At 39.8% G+C, this 22,817-nt stretch overlaps 1 protein-coding gene across 2 annotated transcripts in view; it reads left to right on the forward strand.

Annotated features, from left to right (window-relative positions):
• The first annotated feature begins 6,483 nt into the window (after window positions 1-6,483).
• Ankrd55 (ankyrin repeat domain 55) overlaps window positions 6,484-22,817 on the forward strand; it is a 91,374-nt gene continuing 75,040 nt past the window's right edge. Inside the window, exons 1-2 of one of the 2 annotated variants that reach the window (XM_005392685.2) lie at window positions 6,484-6,566; window positions 6,778-6,946. In XM_005392685.2, the coding sequence (XP_005392742.1) occupies window positions 6,889-6,946 (58 nt within the window). In that variant the 5' untranslated portion in view covers window positions 6,484-6,566; window positions 6,778-6,888. The remainder of the gene's footprint in view (window positions 6,567-6,777; window positions 6,947-22,817) is intronic. The other variant, XM_005392686.2, reaches the window with a different exon arrangement.

A 22,817-nucleotide genomic window follows, 5' to 3' on the forward strand; every position in this document is an offset into this window, starting at 1 on the left:
ATATAGTAGCCCCAAAGCTAAAAAGGAAAGAAAAACATATGGCAAAGTCAGAAAGGGGAATGTCTGCACTAACTAGAAGTGGAATTGCTCAGGTTGGGGAGGAGAGGAAAAGGTAGTGCTCACTGCAGGGCCTGCAGGTTTCCATCATTAGTTCTCCATTTCACCAAAAGTCTGATTTGTCCATTTGGGTACAGAACATTTAGCACTTAACAAAACAGTGCTTATTCCTGGCTCCTGACTACATGCACAGCACTCTTCTGGCACTGTGAGCAACACATGATCTCTAATTCAGCTCTTGCCTTCTGGGAAATTTAGAATTTAGTTTTGAATATAAGACTAACAAAACCACAAAGCAATGCAAAATGTTAGGAAGAGAGGCACCCAAATGCAATTTATGATAAAGTGCCAAATAGGATAATGATTGTTGAAATGCTTGAAGAAGCCTTTATGAACAAGACCAGTTTTGAGCTATGAGTTCTTAACAAAGAGGAGGAGCTAAATATTTGTATAAGTGAATGTTAAAAGGTAGAATTTTTAAAACCAAAGCAATATGAAAATGTTATATGGTAGTAAATAGATAGATAGATAGATAGATAGATAGATAGCCAGGCAGATAGAATATGGCATATATTGTAGGGAAATAATTCATACTGTTGTTTCAAGAAATGAAAAGTGGGTACAGTACAAGTAAATAGCTGGAAATTTGAAGTAACAGATGCATTAATACTCAGTGATGTTCTTCTAGGAGTTTATGTATGGCTATAGCTCTCAGTAAAACAGTAGAACACTTACACATATGAGCTATCCTTAGAAAAGGTCCAAAGATATATTGGGTTAATATGATAATTGAGTACAAATTTATTAATCAAATTCAGTTAATATAAGATTTATTAAGATGATATTTTACATCCTTTTTTCACAATAAGTCTTCTATATCTAGCATACATGCACCAGCAATTTAGACATATAGTAAGCAGCTATTGTATTGGCCAGCGCAGTTTTAGAAGCTTTTGAACAACCACTATAGGCCGGGGATATAGCTCAGTGGCATAAGCACCTGCCTGGCAAGGGCAAGGTCCTGAGTTGGATCCTCAGTACCAATAAATAAATAAATAAATAAATAACCACTAATACAGATCCAATTAAAGTCCTAGGCAAAGTCCATTCTCTTCTTTGTCTGTAGGACATGGTGGAAGGACAGAAAAGGAAAACTGGGTCTTCTAGTTACAATAATAACACGAGCTGCTATGGCTGGTTTGCTGGAGAATAGGTTCTGTGCTTACACATTGTGGAAATAATTATGAAAAGGCCTAAATTACTTAATTCAGTGCTATAGCTTGGATCTAAAATGTCCCCCAAGGGTTCATGTGTTAAATACTTCATCGTCAGCCTACAGCAGTACCAGACAACAGTGGTGCCTGTAGGAGATGGGGCCTAGTAGAAGGGAAAGGGCCCTCACCTGCATGAGACCAGCAGCTCTACTTCAGTACCTTCCTCTCTGCCGCCATGATTATTTCACCGTGGGCTCCATTCCAATAGCGCTAATCGACCATTACCTCTCAAACTATTAGTCAAAATAAATCTTACCTCCTTATAGTTGTTTATTTTGGTTATTTTGTCATCATGATGGAAAGCTAACACCATCAATACTGATTAAAATTTTAACTGGAAGTATATATCATCAATGTCAATGAAAGGTTTTAAATAAACAGTTAACCAAAATACTTTGAGATCACACAGTGCCAGTTAGCTATTAGTCTCTGTTTGGATAGATTTTAAAATTAAAGATGAGGTGCACGTGTGGTGGCACACACCTGTAATCCCAGCACTCAAGAGGCTGAGGTAAGAGAAGTGCTGTGAGTTTAAGGCCAGCTTGGACTACCGAGTGAGACCCTGTCTCAAACAAACACACACACACACACAGAGAGAGAGAAAAATTCAAAAGTAAAAATTTATAATTTCTAAAATTTAGAGTCATTAATATTTAACTTATAGAGGTAAGATTTGTGTTGTTTTTCGATGTCTATTGAGGTATGATGTGCATATCCACTCTTTGAGGTGTTCAGTATTATGACTATAACAATGATTACAAGGTATGTACCCACCACTTCAATCAAGCTATAGACTATTTCTATCACTCTAAAATTTCTCTCATGTTCCCTAGCAGTCCATCCCTTCTCTCTGAAGCACTCATCTGATTTATATCTTGATATTGTTTGCTAAGGACGCCTTGTGGGTATATGGATTTTGTGTCTGGTTTCTTGAACTCACTTTAACATTTTAAAAATCATGCACTGATCACATGTGTCAGTAGTTTGCTCCTTTTTGTTGCTGAGTAGAATTCCATCATAGAAATTTGTCACAATTTGTTTATCCATTCACCTGTTGATGAACATTTGGGTTGTTTCCAGTTTGGGGTGATAATAAAGTTGCTATATATATATATATGCCTTTGTTTTCATGTGTAAATGTCTAGAAGTTTATGTCTAACTTTATAAGAAGCCACAAAACTATTTTCCAAAATGGCTTCCACACTGCATGTCCTCCTGTCCCCCATCAGCAGGGTACATACAAGCATTGCAGCAGTCTCTTTAGCATGTGCTAGAAATTTGGCTTGTTGTTATCGAAGTCATTCCAACTGATATGGGGTGATATTTCATTGTTACTTTAATTTACATTTTCTTGTTGATTTATGATACTAAGCGCCTTTTTCCCACATTGTTATTACCACCTGTGTCCTCTTTTTGATGACCTGTCTGTCTTAATCTTTCTCCTTTTGAAAACTGACCTGCTTGTTTTCTTATTATTAAATTTTCAGGATTGTTTAGATATTCGGATGCAGATCTTGTGCCAGTTTTGTGTTTTGTGAATGTTTTCTCCCTGTCTTTGGCTTGTCTCTCTAATTTCTTACTAGCACCTATCAAAGGGCAAAGGTCTTAATAATCGCAGAGTTAAATCACAGAGGTTACTATGATTTAGGAACTGAATTTTAAATTCTATTTAACTTTAACTAACTTTTAATTCATTTAAAGTAACCACATGTGGCTAGTAGCGATCATATTAGACAGCACAGCATAGTAATGTCTAAATGCACTTTTAGTGAACAAAGAGTACAGTTTTGGCCCCTTTTACATCATATTCAGAGAATGCATTGGTCCATAATGGTCTAGAAATTTAAAAGCCTGATCTAGACAGGCGTGGTAGCACATCCCTATCATCCCAGCACTTGAGAGGCTGAAGAAGGTGGATTACTGGTCTACATAAGTGAGTTCAAGGCTGGCCTGCAATGCAAAGTAAGACCTGTCTCAAAAAATAAATAAATAAATAAATAAATAAATAAATAAATAAATATCTAATCTTTCACAATAGTCTGAGAAACACTGAATTATGCAGATGTCACAACATAGGCAAAAGTGTTATCTTTCTGGCAGGGGTATTTCTCACTGTGAATTCAACCGTAGCATTCAAGAAGAGAGTGACTGATGGGGTGCAGAAGTGGAGAAGTATTCTAGACAATGTATTCTGGGAAAGCGTGGCTGAAAGACTGGCATTTGAGCTGGAGAGAGGCATTACAAGTAGGAGGCAGAACTTCCAAGTCTTTGTGGCATGGGCAAGGGTGTGGCAAGTTCAGTGAACAGGAAGGAAAGAAACCATCACTGCTGGATGTTGAGCAGAAGGGCACAGCAGTGAGAAATGACCTGGAGAGGAAGGAAGGGGCCAGATTTTGCACGGCCATACAGACTTGAGTGTCTTTTCTCCCCCTTCCTGATTCTACATAAAAATTAATGTACCACAGGCCCTGAATATGGACATGTGTTTTCCAGAGGAGGAACTGCAAGGGGAATGAAAGAACTTTTGAAGTGGTAGAACTATTCTACATCTTGACCGTGGTGCTAGGCACACACCCTATTTGCAAAATGTACTGGAAGATATAACCCAATATTTTACAGTGGACTTTGGTTGTATAGAAGCCTTTCCATGTTTGCAGCCAGGAAATAGACTGAATGCTACTAGCAGTCACCTCTCACAAGTATTCAGAAACTGGGGTTCCCACGCTGTAGATTAAGATGTTGAGGCACAGAAAGTTGCATTGTTTGCTTGAATTTGCACATCTGACAAAAAACAAACTCAGCTCATGTCCTTTCCACCTATTTTATTGCCTTTCTTAAACAAGAACCCAGTGCATCCCTTTTACACACATGGAAGTGTGTATACATTCTACTTTGGTTTGTATAATGATAAATGCCACAGAAATGGAATAATTTTGGGAAATTTGCATTTAAGAATTCCTCTTCTATATTAATATCTCAAAGTTTCTGTAACAAATTATTGCCAGTGTGGTGACTTCAAACAACAGGAATTTATTATCTCACAGCTCCAGAGCTCAAAAGTGGAAAGTCAAGTCCTTGGCAGAGTCTCACCCTCTCCTAAGTCTTCAGGGACAGTGGGTTTTTATCTCTCCTGCTCCTGAATGCTACAAGTGTTCACTGGCTGGTGACTGCATCATTCCAACTTCTGCTTCCACATCTGTATACCTTCCCCCTTGGCTGTTGGCGCATCTCTTGTAAAGACACTTGTTATTGAATTCAGACCCACCTGGGTAACCCAAAATGATTTCAAGTCAAACTCCTTAACTTAATTTTTTTTCTGCCAAAAACCCTTTTCCAGGTAAAATCACATTCGCAGGTTCTGAAGATGAGAATGTTGGCATACATTTTTGTGGATCATTCAACAAACCATTTGGCTCACTGTGTACTCCATATACTGCAACCTGGAAACTGTGCCCAGGCAGGGGGCTGGAGTCAGGCTTAATCTTTTCCCGCGATCACTGTCCTGCGCTGCCTGCTGTCGGACAGCCATTGTTTCCGTGATGTTGCCCAGTCTTCTAGTTGTTTAAGTCAGGAGGGTAAATCCAGTCTCTGTGACTCCAGCATGGCAAAGAGGAGAAGTTGCACTCAAGAATGTAAGCTCATCCGAGAGTCAAGACCTCTCCTGTCTCGCTCACATCTACATGGTTAGTGCCCATATGAATGACTGATAAGAGGAACGGGAGGGAATTCATCTGAATCCTTTGTTTTCCACTTGTTTGGAGTCGAGTGGCAAGAACTCCTTTTCCCTCTGTCAGCTGGAAGAACTTAGCCATCTCTTTAGCTGAAAAGCTGCTACTATAGTTAACAGATTCCTTTCCAGTCTTTCAGCCCCTCAGTTTGACTGTCATGCTTAATGTAAGGAAATGGTGCTGAGAAATTTAAGAGATTTATCTGTGGAGTGTATTTTGGGTAATGATTTATAAGACGTATGTTCTGCATCTGTTTTTATTTTTATTTATTTATTTATTTATTTATTTATTTTGGTTTTTCTCCGGTACCAGGAACCGAACTCACGACCTTGCGCTTGCCAGGCAGGCGCTTTTGCCGCTGAGCTAAATCCTCAGCCCCTGCATCTGTTTTTAAATGAAAAGAAAACAGGTCATTTTGAAGGAAGAGGCTGAAGGAAGAAATTGAGTATTGTTGAGTAAGAGGATTGTTATTGAATGGCAGTATTATCGAGTAAGTGATAGCATTGTTGGATGAGTGGTAGTAGTGCCACAGGGAAGTGGCAACTGAATTGAAGATTTCCCAGTTTCTTAATGGAAAATAAGTGATGGGGACAGACAAAATATGCAATAAGAGAAAAAGAAACATCCACTATGCTGCTGGTTGTTGTATTGTGTCTAGAATATAGAATACAGTTTGTTGGAATTTATTGTATCAGATTTTTATTACAAATATATAATAATAGATACTTTTAATAGGCAAGAAAAACCCACAAAGATTGATAAAAATAAGTTACAAATCCCCTACTCTAATTATAATATCAGCAGTTTAGTATGTGTCTTTCTCAGTGTTCCTGCAAACATATAGAGATGTATTTACATATATGGTGAGTGGTTACTGGTTCATGAATATATAACAAATGCATTATATAACATGTTTGCTTCATTTAACAGTACATTAGCTACATCACCCCTGGATAAATGTACATAGATTTATTTACCTCTGTTCTTTTAGTCTAGAATATGAATTTATCACCATCTACTCAGCTACTCCTCAAATGACAATGACTACATTTGGGTGATTTTTCACCACACATAATGCTATAAAAAACATCCTTCTGACTGTAGAGAGTTTTAATTTTGTCATTACAAATACTTGAGCCTTGAATATAATCTTTAGATGCCACTGCTTACCCCATCCTCCCTGTCAGTCTGACACCGAGCTGACGGGAGTCTGAAGATGAGACACAAAGTGGGTAATTATTCCGCACAGCACATGGCCAGCAGCCTCCTGCTACAATATTTACGTCCTATTCCATTGAGGTGGCACTCTCAGCTCACGTGACCCAAATGCAGTGCTAGCTCCACCAAGAGCACAGCTGAACGCAATCTGCATTGGCAGCTCTGCACATGCTCCGTACGTTCCTGTGAATCCTCACTCACTCATTGAGATTTCTGTTGGTTTAAAGCGAAATTCCAGCTGCTGAAGCTCCGTGACTTGCAGCATTTTCCGGGCCCCGATCCAAAGCAGGTGATTCCCATGAGCACTCTTATTTTTTTTTAAGGTTTAGGCTGTTTTATTTATCTGTTTGGGAGTGGAGCCTGTATAATACTTACACACAAGTACAGCTGATAAATGAGGCTATTCGAGTAACTCTTTCCCTAGCATGAAAAGTATTTGCCTATTTTCATCATTTACCTTGACAACAAGCTGCACCTCTAATGCACTTGTAATTCTCCAGCAGGGGGCTTGAGAAGCAAGGTTGTATCTGACTGTCGTGTTGACTGCAACCTGTGAAAGGGTGTTTTTCTCCTCCTACAAACCTGGATACTTTTTGCCGTTCTCATGATAAATGATGAGACAAGCTACCATGGATTTCAGCACCTCTTCTGTGTTTGATCAGCAAAAAGGTAAAACACTATTTTATTACATTCTTGGTTCTTCACATCATTAGTCCAACAGCAGAGATTTACACCTACAAGGGGAGATGTGTGTGTGTGTGTGTATGTGTGTGTGTGTGTGTGAGAGAGAGAGAGAGAGAGAGAGAGAGAGAGAGAGAGAGAGGCAGAGAGACAGAGAGGGACAGACAGAGAGAGAGAGAGAGATGTGGAAAGAGGATTCCACCTAGAAAACAAATCTGTTCCAAATATTCATTACTGTCTTAGGCCATACCACCCTGAATGCACCCAATCTCCTCTGAATGTTTATTTCTTACTTGATGAGCATCTAGAAAAGAAAAATAAGCTTATGGCTTTTTGTCTTATTGAAGTATTACTATCCACAAATTTTTAAAATCGAGTTGTAAGTACATCAGCTATTTCAGGTGGTTCATTATTATTCTGTTTTTAAAAATATTTTAAAATATATTAGGGAAAGTAATATCAGAAGAATATATAATGTGTCTTTTCAGTCTGTTGACCCAACATTTCACTATGATAGCATCATAAGCATCTCTTGAGTCCCTTCAGAAATAGATGTTGCCTACATATGTGTTGGGTCAATATAATAGCTCAGCTGACATTGTATAATGGCTTATCACTGTGTTGTTATGTGCACTGACAGGGCACATCTTCCTTACTCATACTTTCCAGAATAGAGGTAGTTTTCTACATGAAAATTTACTGTGAAATTAATTCATCTGTAACAAGCATGTACATAGTCATACAGTCTGTGCATATATATTTTGCACATATGATTATGTCTTTTCTGTATATGTACAGGAAATTTCCATTGTTTAAATGTAATAAATATTTTTGGATCTTTTTTAGAGTGTCTGATCTCTAAACTTCTTTCCACAATCTCTGAACATTCAAGACCCTAAGTTCCTTTGCTGATTTCATGTCTTTTGGCTACAGAATGAAATGGTGCTTTGAGAAAGCCTTGTTTTAAAAGATGCACTGCTAGTTTCTTTTCTCCTTTTGCTGCTTTAACCCACAGCATTTACTATCCCTCAATCTATATCTGGCTTCATGGATGAATTATTTTAGTTCAGTGAGTTTCCTAAATAACAATGTATATAGATCTCTTAGTTAATGAATGTATTTTAGTATATAGTGTCTTCCCTAGGTCTTAACCCATTTTGAATTGTGTGTGTGTGTGTGTGTGTGTGTGTGCGCGCGCGCGTCTTCAGGACATGATGGCTCACACTGCGTTTGGACATAATTACCATAGAAAAAAAAGATTGTTACAGCTCTGCCCACCATTACTCTTTCCTCTTTGTACATTTTGTACCGTTGATGGCAATCAGCACAAGTAAAAATCTGCTTAGAAGCAAAGCACTTGTGCTGGCTAAAAAGTGACGTTATTGAGCCATGCAATACACAGGGAAACACAATGGGTTTATTTTTGAAGACTAATTCTAGGGAGCTGGGACTGACTGCAGAAGAAAAAGCCCTTCATAATGATTTCATGGGTTTCAGTGTGGGACCTTCTAACAGAAGTAAGCTCAAACATAGCTAAAATATTTATTTTCAGCATCGATTTTCTTACTTCACTACCTTAGGTCTGATTCTCCCTCAGGAAAATTAACCTTCTCCTTGCCATCTCTATCTCTACCTCTCAGTCCTTTCTATCTTTCTAGAGAGCTTACCCTATGATAGAAGTAGTGGGGACTTCTAAATCTTATAGGTACAGGTTCAGAATAGAAGATTATTAGCTACTTCTTAGCTGTGTGACCTTGGTAAGAGACACAATCTTTCTAGGCCTTAGTCTCCTCAGAAATAAAATGAAGACAATGATGCTTATGTAGCAGTGTTGGGACGATCTAAAGAATGAGTGTCCCATTGCCTGACACAAAATAAGTGTTTTCAAATCATGGTTGCTGCAGCTGTTGTTTCTGTTATTATCACTACTGTGTTAGTCACCTTTCTGTGGCTGGGATGAAACACTTGGCATACAATCTGAAGGAGGAAGATTTATTTTGGCTCACAGTTTCACAAGTTTCCATCCACAGTCGGCTGACTCCCTCACTTTAGGGTTGTGGAGAAGCAGAACATCACAGCAGGGCATGGTGAAGCAAAACTGCTTGCCTCATGGCACCTGGAAGCAGAGAGGGGAAAGGTCCAGGGAGAAAAGGACCAAGAACCACATCCAGTCCCCATGGCCATTCCCTTGTGACCTATTCCGTTCAACCAGAGTCTATGCAACTATGAACTCCTCTCCTCAGTGGATCATTTCATTAAAGAGGGCGGTGCCCTCATGATCCAACCTCCTCTAACTCCACCCCTGAATATTGCTGCACTCAGGATCCAGCCCTCAATACATGAGTCTTGGGGGAGATTTCAGATTTAAACTATAATAGCCAAGCTGGGTATGGTGGCACACACCTGTAATCCCAGTACTGGAGAAGATGAGGCAGGAAGTTTGCTTCAAGTTTGAGGCCAGCCTGGGCTACATAATGAATTCAAGGACAACCTGAACTGCATAGCAAGACCTTGTTTCAAACAACCAAAAAGAAAAAAAAAAAAAGAAAAAAAAAAAAAACTATAACAGTCAACTAGAAGCTCTTAAAGCCACTATTCACCTCTTAGAATTCAGCTGGAATTTAGTAGTTTTCAGATCAAATGAGAGCTTATTTAGTACTGGGAAATATATATATATATATATATATATATATATATATGTGTGTGTGTGTGTGTGTGTGTGTGTGTATAGTACAATTTGGAGCAAACTCTAGAGTAATAATTAATACAAGGATATATGAATAGTTCCACTATGCCATTAATCTTCCTCTTTCTTAAAATCAGGAAAGACCATTGTATGTTTAGATCATCAAATATATTCCAAAGATTATATTATTAAGTAAACTCCAGTGAAGAAACTTTCTCTGGAAAAATTGAGTGTGGACCCTCGTGGAGGGTTTTCCATGGATGTCTGTGTTAGGAAAATGGTGAAGACCCAGTAAGGAACACAGCCAGCTTGAATTTAAGAGGTCTAGGGGGAACCTCCATTAGTAACTCCAAAGGAGAGTCCGAGTCCAGTTTATTGAGCTGGGTCTTTTATGGATAGGATAGGGGAGTTAGGGAGAGGAACTTAGATGGGGTGATGCGAGGCGGGTGGCTTGCCACTGAGGGAACAAGAATGGCTGAGTATGAGCGGGCTGTGTCGTGTCTTACAGAACAGGCATTGTTCCTGGGCTCAGGTGGGAGCTCTGCAGGATGTAGGAATGGGCTGTGATTTCTCTGGGCACTCAGGAACTGGCGGGGGGCTTGGGCACACGGTCAGACCTATCAGCTCCCTAGTGTCATGGGGTTCACATGCAGATGTTGACAGAATAATACATAACATCTGGAAGAGCCTTAGAAGTCATTTAATCCCCTGATTCTCAAATTTAACTGTACACAGGAATCATCTGGGAAGATTTTAAAATGCAAATGCCTGGATCTTACCCATGAAAATTTCAATTTAATTGGTATAGGATATGATCTGAAAAATGCTGCCTAGAATTTTGATGTAGAGCAAAGATGGAGAACCAGTCATCCAATTCATCCTCCTGATGTTTCAGATGGGAGAACTGAGGCATGGACAAATTCAGGGATTGGCTCCTGTATTGAGGGTCATACCCTAATCCTGATTAGCACAGGGCACTAGGCCCTCCATGGGTGCGGTCTACCCAGACAACAGGACAAGAGCAAGATCCCTGGTAATCAGGGGGGGTAGCTGTGAACCAGCACTGGGCTCATGGCTGTCCAGAGAATGATGGAGCAATATAATGCAAAACTACCTTAAAGCCTCCACCAAGATGAATTTAGTAAGCTAGACTCCCTCCAACTGTGTCTTTCTTTATTTCTCTTTGGCTGAAGGTCAAGATACCAGGGTTGTGGAGTCAGACAGACATTCGTACAAGTCCTGTCCCAGCCCTCTTCCAGTTGCATGGACTTTGATAAACTGATTGACCTCATTGGACTTCAGTCTCCTCTTCTGTGAAATGTGGATTGTATTACACTGCTGGGGGCCTGTAGATCAGATTATTTAATAGGCCCAAAAGTTTAGGGCCTTGCTTTTTAAACGAAGAAAGAGGAAGTGTGGGTCTTCAGGATTTTCCAATTTCTATCTTGTGCATTTTGCTTTCACCATAGCAACAGCTCTCCGATCTCATGTGCTCTTCCTGGCTGTCTTCCCTCTCAAAGCCCACATTAGGGAAAGGACCCGTAGTAAAATCATTTACTACAGAACACAGAGGTTTCTGCTGGAGTTGACACATTATGTAATTGGAGATATTTGCATTTTGAGCTTTGCTACTATTGTGGAAAAAGATTTTCTGTACCTGGAGGAATCTCAGGCTACACAGAAACCAGGAGAAATCAGGGCGGTCCCCAGGGCCTCACTCAGCCCTCCACGCGGTTGAGAGCAAGGAGGGTGGACCTTGCTCCAATTCTGTAAGAAAATGGGTTTGATGAGGCCGAGCAGAGAATATGCAGGCACTAGGGGAATTGTGCCCATGCCCCACTGTTTCTCTAAATCTGTTCAACTTCAAAATCATATTCTTTCTGCCACAGTATATTTCTTTCTTGGCCAGATATAAAGTTCATGAAAAAAATAAGGCATCAGCAAAAATTCAAATTAATGGCGCATTTCTTTTCATAGGCAAGCTGTTATACTGTACCATTATGTTTTATATTTTTTAGACTCCCACACACAGATGTGCTAGTTTTAAATCCCAACTTTTCATCTAAAATGGGGACACTGAACCAAAAGATTTGCACTTTGCTGAAAAAGCAGAAGTTTAAATCATAATGTGACCACCAGATGCTTCCAGAGGAAGAATAAGCAAATTTTGAAAGGGGTTCTGAGTAAAGACCAAAGCAAAGGCAGGAATAGGAGACAGGAAGGAGACAGGTCTGATTTGGATTCAGCTGATGATTTCAAGATCTGAAACTTGTAGTAGGAACCTGGAATGAAACCCAGGAGCACTGAGAATTCTGCGATTGGTTTTCAGATTCAGAGTTCAGATAAAGGGAGACTAGCTGCCAAACCACCATCCCACTGGTGGAGAATCAAATTACCTATTGCCTCTGGGAAGAAGTTTTGCCTCTCCAATTAAGGAAAAGCAGAACAAGCAAAAAGAGGTGGGAGATCAATCTCTTTTCTGGTGTTCTTGCTCACTCACACCTGCAGAAGCCTGCCACTACCTTTCGGCCTCTTTCTTTGCTCTGCACCCTCTTTCTCCCATCAGCCAACTGAGAGAGATTGTGACAGTTCAGTCCACGCTGTAGCTCCGTTGCTGAGGTCCCCATCCCTTCCCACCTGAGACAGGCACTGCCTCTAATAACCCGAGCAGGCCGCTCCTTCCACTCTCCCCAGCTCTAGAGAAGGAAGTTCCTGAAAGAGCTTATCCAGTGACCAGTCATAGCCTTAAAGAGCCAAGAAACTGCAAGTGATTTAGTATGAGGGACTAGCAGACGGTGTCAGTGGTGACATTCCTCAGCACAGGATAGCCTTGTGTCCTGGGGAGGATGCATCAAGAGGGAAGACCAAGGAGTGGTATCCACAGGGAAAAATGGACTCAAGTGAGCAGCGACATCTTCTCAATCTACCCTGATATCGTTTCCTACAACTTCACCCTCTCAACGTCTGCAGGGTAACCCTCGCCCCAGCCCGTGACCCACCAGTCTGCCAGAACACCACACTGAACTTTTTCGGCCATCTGTAGTCGTTAGACCCACAACACATCCAGAATGAAATAACTCCGATTGGCACATGATATCCAAGGATTTTCCCTTTGATACCATCATTTTGGCACAAGGACATTTTAATCGCACCTAAAAGAAAACCATTAAACCTATAACTGTTTCTACTATGTGACAGATATGAAACAAATATCTCATCCATCCCCAAATAGAGGATAAGGTAAGAAAGTAAAGGTCTGGATTTTCCAAGGTCTAGAATTGATGTGAAAAGATGGGATGTGGATGGGCTAGACACCATCTCACAGAAGACCACATTCAATGGGGAGTCCCAGGCTGAGTCACAGGCTGAGCTTATGTGTTCTCAGAAAGCTACTGGGGCATTCAACACAGTGTCTACTGTTCCAAGAATTATCTTATACCATGAATGGTCTTCGTGTCAGATTTGCTGGTTTATCTTTTAAAATCACAATTGTTTTTCCCTAATACTAACGGAAGTTAATAATGAAAGCTAACTAATAAAACAGGTTTGCCTGCTTATTAAAAGCTCTTCATTTGTTTTCTCTTTGTGAAGATTAAGAATGGCACTTGCTCATTGATAAGGCTATTTTTATTTTATTGGATATAATGGGGGAGGAAGAGATGAGAAGACATTCAGCCCTACGCAGGAAACAGTTCCATTGCTAAGTGGACCCTCCAAACATTAAAAATGCACCTGACAGTGGCTGGGGATTTAGCTCAGTGGCACAGCATCTGCCTGGCAAATGTGAGGTCATGAGTTCAATTCCCGGTACCGGAAAACAAACAAACAAACAAAAAAAAATCCACCTGACATATAACAGTGTTCTAATCCTTTTTTAACTTTTTATTCAAAAATAACACTAAACTTACACAAATGTGACACTAAGAGTAGTACACAGAATACTTGAATGTATTCTACCTATATCCACCTAATGTTCACATTTTGCCCCATTTGCCTTATCATTTGCTATTTGTGTCTCTGTCAGTCTCTGTCTCTGTATGCATGAGTCTCTGTGTGTATCTGTGTGTGTGTGTGTGTGTGTGTGTGTGTGTGTATCTTTATCTAATCTAACTGCCTGAATTCTAGTTTTGTCTTTTGACCCATTAATGTCTTTTATAGCATTTTCCCCCAGTATGGAATCTAAGACTGTATATTATATTTAGTTATCATGTCTCTTTGGTCTCCTTTAAACTGGCACATTTCCTACAGACTTTCTTTGTCTTTTATGATGTTGACATTTTTGAAAATTATCATCTCTCTCTTTTGTGAAGTAATGAGTTCCTGTCTTTGAATTTATCTGAGGCTGCCTCCCGATTCAGTTTATATTATGCATCCCAGCCAGAGCACTGCACAGGTGGTGTTGTGTCTGTCTCATGTTATCCTAATGTGTAAAGCCTTCATAGTGATGATATGGGATTAGAAGTGTTACAGTATTAGATGTCAACTGGTTCTAACAGAATTACAAATTTTTTCCTAATTGTGAAATTGACATCACTTTCTTCAAAAAGACTCAAGCAATATAATGATGAATACAGTATAGAAAATGTTGAATTTCATCACTTAGCAAAGGGTTGTGTCCTGCAAATTCTTAGCCTCAGCCTGTTCCCAGCTTCTCAGTACCAAGATGGATCCATGGAAACTCACTCCACATTGATGCTGAGGAGTAACTTCCAAAGAGAAACAGGAGATCAGGCCAAGACCATGAAACAGTATTCATAATTAGAAAAAGACCCATCACTCTGGTTTCTTAAGCAGCTTCCCTGTGCAAGGCACTATGCCAAACCCTTTATTTCTATTATCATATTTAACCCTTGTCACAGCCTGAGATAGATTCCATTTTGGTCCATTTCAAGTCACATGACTTGCTCAAGCCACATGGGCCAAGGGACAAAGCTGCTGTGTCAACTCAAGCTTCTCACCCCAGCCCCTTCCCACACTCTGCTCACAAAAACGTACACCTTTTGGATTCTGACACCACACACCCTGGACCCCTTCTTGACCTTTAGCACTAGAAGGAGAAGAGACATGAGGCAGCTAGAGTGCTTGGCCTGATTCCTGCTCTCATTTGCACAAGCTGAGCCAGCTGTGGCTCCCCTGGGCTGAGCTCCCCTTCACAAGGTGCTCTGCCAGGAGGCCTCAGCCCACTGTAGCAGTCCGACCTTTTCCAAGGTGGAGGCAGATCTGGTCTCCATGGCAGCCTGCCTTTGGAGCAAAGAATGGCCTCCGAATCTAAGGAGGAAGGGGAAGAGGGGTTCAAAGGGTAAGATGCACCAGTAGAACTGATGTGGTAGGAACTGGGGATTTCAAGGTCAGGATTTAGCTCCCATCGCAGAAGCTTCTCAGAACAGGTTCCTTATCATCCTACTACTAAGTCCATTTGTTCTGGTCAGCAGCACACTGACCTTTCTCCATGAGAGAGTTCAGAGAACTCTGATGTTGCAAACAAAGGCACATAAAAACAGCACTTGATAAAAAAGAAAAAAGAATTCAACCTTTGGCATCCTGTTCTTCCTTGTGGTTCCATCAACTTTACCCTTGAGACCACATCTTTGATCTTTGCTGCACCACAATAAACAGGTACATCTTCCTGTTAAAATCTCACTTTGAAAAACTGTGATAAAAACATGAATTAGCACTTTTATCCTTCTGATTACCTAGAATTGTTTTAAAACATTTGACCACAAGTAGGTTGACTTGACAAGGACCACTGAATACAGAGAGGAACTGAGATGGGGCCATAGGTACCTGGTCTCAGGTGGCCGCAGCAGGACCAGTTTAAGGATGGATCTTGGAAGTGCTTCTAGAATTGAAAGGAATTTTAGCAAATGTGTAACTCAGGCTCCTCCATATGTGCAGAGACGGAAACACAGAGGCATTCACACTGGTACCGTGCCACAGACACTTAAATTGAATGCTCAAATTCCAGTTAATGCTAAACTGAATGCTAAAATTCCTCTTAGCCACATCACTCAGTTGCTTACCATCTCTGCTCCTCTCTTTCTTCACCTTGTAAGTTAAGATAATTACATTACAAAGGATTGCTACAGAAAGCACCTGGACCCACACCTGATCCACAATAATCACTCAGTAAGTGCTAGGGTAGGTTATCGGTTGGATATAAAGATTGTTATGACAATCCACAGAGAATTGTTAACAAAGATTTAATGAAGCAATACATGCAAAGCCCTTGGAAGTGTGCCTGGCCCATGGTGACTGCTTAGTAGTGCTAGTGATTTGTATAAGTGACTTACCCAAGGTCATATAGACAACCCGAATTCTCAAGCCAGGAGAAGCACCCACCCAAGCTGTCTTCTTTTCTACAGTGAATTCACAGCAAAGCATCTGTTTTTGCTTGGAAGGGGCAGAATTTGCCTGAGCAGGAAAACCACACACCACAATCAAAGTAATTCCCCAGAGAAGCTCAGAGACCTTGGAATGCTTTTTCTTTTCTCTTGTCTTGGTTACTTTTCTCTCGTTGCTGGGACAAAATACCTGATGCCCAAAATTAAGGAAGGAAAGGTTTATTTCACTTAAAGTTTGTGGAGGTTTTAGTCCATACTTGACAGGTTACAAGGCAGACTGGCACATGGCAGAGGGCTACAGCTTATAGCAGCAGAACACAGCAAAATCAATAAGGACTAAAAGGGAGGAATGGCCGCAAGCAGCCTCTTCCTCTTCCTTATGTATGCAAACTATCCACCCCAGGGCAGGTGTAGCTCTCACACCCATAATCAGTCAAACCCTAAAAGCCTGCCTCATGACTGCATGAGGCTTTGGGGGGACACCCAAACACAAACCATAACACCTCTATTCCTGATATACTACCCTCTGTATCTATGATGCTGTTTAGATAAAAACTCTTCCCTTTGCTCAAAATCCAGTTTAGCTGTTAGCTTCCACCTTCCCTATGGGTACCACATGGTTTCTGGGCTTTATACCACTCTAGGAATCTCTCTAGTGTTGAAGTCAAGCCTCATTATTTTAATTATTATAGTTTTATAATGCTGTACTATTTAATAGGAAAAAAAATCTCCTTCCATATTATTTTTTTAATTAGGTTGGATATTCTTACTCATTTTTGTCTGTTCTTGCTTGTTTTTGCTTTTGAAATGGTAACATGATCGCATGTTTTCAAGGTATGAAATACCTTGGACAATGAATAAGCCAGCCAATCCTCTACCTCCAGTCATCCAACTCCCCTCTCCGGGATCAAAATAATACAAGCAGCTCCTGTAGCATCCTTCCCAGGAGAGTGTAAATATTAATAAGAAAATACTTCAATAAATTCTTTTTTCTGTTTTGAAATCTATAGCTGACACTTTACTCTAATAAGAATATTTTTCTGATTCGTCTGCCTCCGAAATGGCAGGAACTTTGATTGGAATGATATTAAACATAACTACATCTAGCAATAATTAAAATTTGCTTAAACTAGGCATGGTAGTACATGTCTGTAATTCCAGGACTCAAGGAGGCTGAGACAGGAGGATCACATGTTCGAGTCCTACCTGGGCAGCTTAGCTAAAATTTTAAAAATTGGTTCAATTCCCCAGTATAGCCAAAGCAAATGCTTGTGCTATTTAGTCTTTCTGTCTAGGAACATAGTGTACATTTGCATAAATTCAACTTTTCTGTTATATTTTGCAGTAAAGTTCTGTAGTTTTTCTCACTTGGATTACGAATATTTAGTGAAGTGAATTCCTGTGTGCTTTACATTGTCATTGTAATGAGTTATTTTCTTCTTCACATTATTTACTATAGCCCATGTCTAAATTCTGAGGAGCTTAATCAAGTCCTAATAAGACTACTAGTTCTGCGGTTAGTTTCCTTGTGCTTCCCGGTTTGTAGTGACTGTAGAGCTCCCTTATCCTCAGAGAATTTGTTCCAAGACTCCAAGTGAATGCCTGGAATCATGGATATTTCTAAACCCTTTATATACTGTTTCTTTCTATGCATACATACCTATAATAAAGTTTGATGTATAAATTTGGCATACCAACAGATTACCAACAATAAACATAGAACAATTATAACAATATACTACAATAAAATTATGTGCATTTGGTCTCTGTCTTATTCAAACTATCATTGTACTTTCACCTTTAATTAAAGGTAGTACTCTATAGCTTCTCTTTGGCATATCTGAATTACCAGCATCAATACTCTTGCTCTTTGGGGTATTCTAAGTCAAGTAGTGAGTAATCACTAGAATACAAGCTCTGGGATGCAATAGCAGCTGGCCTGATAACCAGGATGTCTACTAGGTGACTACTGGGAAGGTGGTAGATATGGCATGGATATGCTAAACAAAGGAGTGATTCACATCCCTTACGGGACAAAATGGGACTACAAAGGATTCCATAATGCTGCTCATAATGAGGTGCAATTCTAAAATTTATGAAGTGTTTACTTCTGGAATTTTCCATTTAGTATTTTCAGACAGATTTGACCATATGTTACTGAAACTGAAGATTAGGAGACTATGTTCATTCAAGTGAAAGGGGCAGTACCACACAGTGGTTGAAATCCTGGCTGCAGGTCAAATGAAGGGGTTTCAAATCCTGTTCTACCCCTTAATAGCTACGCAACTTTAGGAAAAGTTATTAAATCTTTCTGTGCTTCAATTTCCTTGTACTATTTCATAAACTTAGTGAAACAAAGAAAGAGCCTAATTAAAATGAAACTGTTAGGACAATATGAAATGAAATTCCCTAGAATGGGGGGCTGGGGATTTAGCTCAGCGGCAAAGCGCCTGCCTGGCAAGCGCAAGGTCGTGAGTTCGGTTCCCGGTACTGGAGAAAAACAAAAAAAAAAAAAAAAGAAAAGAAATTCCCTAGAATGTAAGTCACTGACTATATAAATTATGATTATTTTGCTCTTCCTTTGTGATCATTATATCCTGTTTCTTTTGCTTCTTATCTTACCATATTGTCTTGAGTTTATGTTCTTTTTTCCTTCCCCATTGTTTCACTGTTAGCTGTGATATTTGCAACTGATTTAAAATAATTATACTTAACCATATTGAGAATATAAAGCTGAGCATGATGACACACTCCTGTAATCCCAGCACTTGAGAGGCTGATGCAGGAGAATTGCCACAAGTTCAAGGTCAGCCTGGACTACATAGTGAGTTCAAGGCCATTCTGAACTATACAGCAAAGCTATCTCAAAAGAAAAAAATGTTATCTTCTTATACTTTCATGCTTGAGAAATATGCATCAAATTTTACCAAATGCTCTCCTGTCTTTGGTCATCTAATCAAGCATTTCCCCTTTGTTCTGCTGGTGTGATATATTTTATTAATAGATTACTTCAAGTCAAAATATCTTTATACTTTGAAAGAAGCTCCATTTTACAATGGCACATCGTACTTTCTTTTTTGTGGTTGTTTTGTTTTTTTTTTTTTTTTTCCAGTACTGGGAATGGAACTCATGACCTCGTGCTTTCCAGGCAAGCACTGTGCCGCTGAGCTAAATCCCCAGTCCCGCACATTGTACTTTCAATACCCAACTGAATGTGATTCAGTAGAAATGAACTTAAAACTTTAAATTTCGTGTTTACAAATTGATTGATCAATAAGTACCTGCACACACACATACATGCATGCATGCTTGTGTGTGTATGCGTTTATCAGTGTAGGCTAACCTAAGAATGTTTTCACTCTTTTTCTGTGCCTCAGTGTAAGAATTACTCATTCCTTATTTGTGTGACTTTATTCTTGACATCTTTTAATCTACTCATACCCACGGTAGAATGTTTATGCCACTGCCACCAGCTCTAACTTCACCCCAGTGTACCACAAACCCTTCCCAGGTTTGCCTCCAACTTTGGGTAAATGTGTGGAACTTTTCTTTCTGCAATGAGTATGAACTGTAGAATAAGGATATCCGTCAGAGGGCCACACAGCTTGTGTGGCAGAGTAGAGGGCAGGATACAGGCTACCGTAAGAGCAAATGGAATGTAGAAATGGAAGATGTCCATCCAGCACAAAAGAAGGTTCACACATTCACTTTACTGTACAGGGACTCTGTCTGCAAGTAACAGGCAGTTACAGCCACAGAACCTGCAGGTCAGAAAGTGCGAGCTGGGGCTTAACAGCTTGTAGCCTTCATCACTTACTAATTTAGGGCAAGTAGCACACTCTGTAGTTCTGTTTCCTCTCCATGAAATTAGATCATTATAGTCCCTACCTCATATGGTGAAAATTAAGTGACTTGATTAATAGAAAGTATCTGGCATACAGTAAGCACTATGGAAGTGCTAGCTGCTATTATGACTGTTATTCAGTGACATCAGTAGGACTGTTATTTAGGCAAAGATATCCAAGAGCACTGCAATAACAACTGATGCTTTCACAGTGACTGGGAGATGTTGTTCTGCTGATGTGATGGTGTAGGTGTTTTCACTTGTTTTAGGGTTTCTTTGAGTCTTCTACTTCCTTCAGACGTGCTACCCAAAATTCTAGAATTCACAACTATGCAAAACACATTTAAAAACTAAAAAAAAAAAAAGACTTGAATATGGACTGACCAGAGGATCCAATGAAATGTATATAACATTGGTTATATCCACAAGTTCATGCATGAACCACTGCAGAGAGGATGGTTTGGGGGACCCCTGTGTTCCAAGTCACAATTCCAGTGAAAGGGCTACAGGTGGAGCCTTGTATGAATTATTACTAATGATTTAGTATATGGTAAGTTTGTCATCACAAATTAGCGAGGAAAGAGAGAATTATCCAACTATTGACTACTTGGGAAAAAATTCATTGCAATATACAAAAATAAAACCTAAAACTCCCATATTAAGCACAATTAGCAAAAAGTATAAGTTTCCACTAGGATACCCTTTTTACTCATAAAAGCAATGAAATAAGTTTTAAAATGCAGTAGCCATAGATTTTGACTATCTAAATGCTGAAAATGCATAAAAATTAACAAAACAAACCAAAGAATATAGTGGAAAATAGGTACAATGAACTGCAGCATCTAAAAGTGATAAAAATGTTGGTGTTACTATATGAAACTTTTAAATGAATTGGATAAATACATTGAAGTAATAAGATATAAAAAACACCAGTAGATAACTTATAAAATGGTAAAAAGCATGAAAAAATTCTCTCTCTGGAACAGTAAATGAAAATGGCCAATAGAAATGATATCTTATTCTCCTCCTTTTACATCAGCATAAATTTATAATGCACAGCATCATTGAGGATAAAGTAAAATATGTGTTCTCAAACACCACTTGAGGACATATGCTGGTCTAACCTTTCTGGGGACCAATTTGGCAAAGAGTCAAATCCACTGACACCTTGATTCACTTCTAGGACTGTATTTCAGTTCTTGGAAAGGAAATCATCAAAGATACTGTTATGCCTTGTGTCTGGATGTCCCCCTAAAGCCTCATGCAGTCATAGGTGCGGCTTTTCTGAGGCAGCTGGATCTAGAATGTGTGAAGCTGGGGGTCAAGGTTGTGTAATTACTAAATTAGTACATTGATTGGTTTGGCATAGTTCTGAGTAGGATTAAGGGCACCCCACCCTGGATGTGAGTGCTTACCCTCCCTAAGGACAGGTAGCCTAGATAAAATTTAAGGGACAGGAACAGGGTCTTTTTGTGGCTTGCTGCTTGCTACTTTGCTGCCTTCTGCCTGCCATGGACTGTTTCTCCTCTGTGATGCCCCTCTTCCATGCCACCCTGCCTTGGAGCCAGCCAACTACGAGCTGAAACCTCTACAAACTGTGAGCCAAATAAAACTTTTGCCCTTTACCTTTGGTATTTGTTGGATATTTTTGTTGCCCTTTATTTTGGTATTTGTTGGATATTTTGTCTGAGTAACAAGAAAAGCAATTAAGACAAATACCAAAAAGGACATTATATATATAATATAATGTCATTCAGAATAGCAACAGAATTTATAATCTCAAGAAGAAACTAACTTGTCAATAATAAGTGAATAATTAAATCAGTTGTGCTAAATCTAGTTAATGAGATTTTACTGCACATTTCACAATTAACATTTTCAAATCTTGACATGGGAAAAATGTTTATGATATAACATGAAGCAAAAAGGAGTAAGCTGGGCATAGTAACATATGCCTTTTATCTCAGCACTCTGAGAGGCTGAGGCAGAAGAACAGTGAGTTCAAGGCTAGACTCTGAAAGCTAGCAACTTAGCAAGAAGCTGTCCCAAATATAAAAAATAAAATGGGCTGGGAATGTAGCTCAGTGTGAAGGTTCAGGGTTCAATCTTCAGTTGAAGAGGAGAAGAAAAACGAGAAGGAAGAGGCACACATACACGTTACCCAGATCCAGCGTATGAAAAGTTACTGACCTTGCTGGCTGTCCAGCTGCTTCCATCCTGAATGAGGCTTCTGCAAAGCCAATTGTTACATACTCTTGTCACCCTTTATCTGACCTCTTATTGTGAAGAAGAATTTCAGTGGAGGAGACAGGAAAGGAGTAGAAGTGGGGATAGCTTTGCTTAATAAGTGAGCAACAGAATGATCTTAGTTTTAGCTAAATTTACACAGGATCTCAGAGCATTTCAGTCCCTTTCTTCAGGTTCTGACATTGCATTTCAGTCTACAGATGGTTGGTACATGTGGGAAATTTGGGATTTTCATCACTAGCCTGGTCAACAAGCCCTGCTGTCATGGACAGACACCACCCCCAAGTGTCAGCCACAACCATGAGGCAAACGTCCTAAATTTTCAGGGCCCCATCTACTTCAGGCACCAGCACTTTCCAAAAATTCCTCTCTCCTCTTCCCTGCCTCCTGGCCTACAAGCTATTAGGATGTTTTAAGCCCTTGGTTTGCTCCTCAGGAACTTCCTTTCTCTATTCTACCACCTTTGAATTGAGTTACTACTCATTCTCAGCCATCTCCATCTTGGGTGCAGGATGGGTGTGGGGCAGAGATAATTCAGATTCTCAGGGAGGAAGATGGAAAGAGCAGAGGCTCATGACTGACTACATACTCTAAAACAACCACATCCTTTGGGCTTCCAAAATTCAGCTCCTGCTAGCACCTCTCCCCCACTCCTGAGTTACATCATGCACGGGTTAAAGGTACAAGGGTTTCAGAAATGGGGTGCAGCAGTATGCAAATCCATCCTGCCACGTGAGTCAA

The sequence above is a fragment of the Chinchilla lanigera genome, unplaced genomic scaffold (genome assembly GCF_000276665.1).
Source record: "Chinchilla lanigera isolate Chin_1 unplaced genomic scaffold, ChiLan1.0 scaffold00045, whole genome shotgun sequence".
Taxonomy (NCBI): domain Eukaryota; kingdom Metazoa; phylum Chordata; class Mammalia; order Rodentia; family Chinchillidae; genus Chinchilla; species Chinchilla lanigera.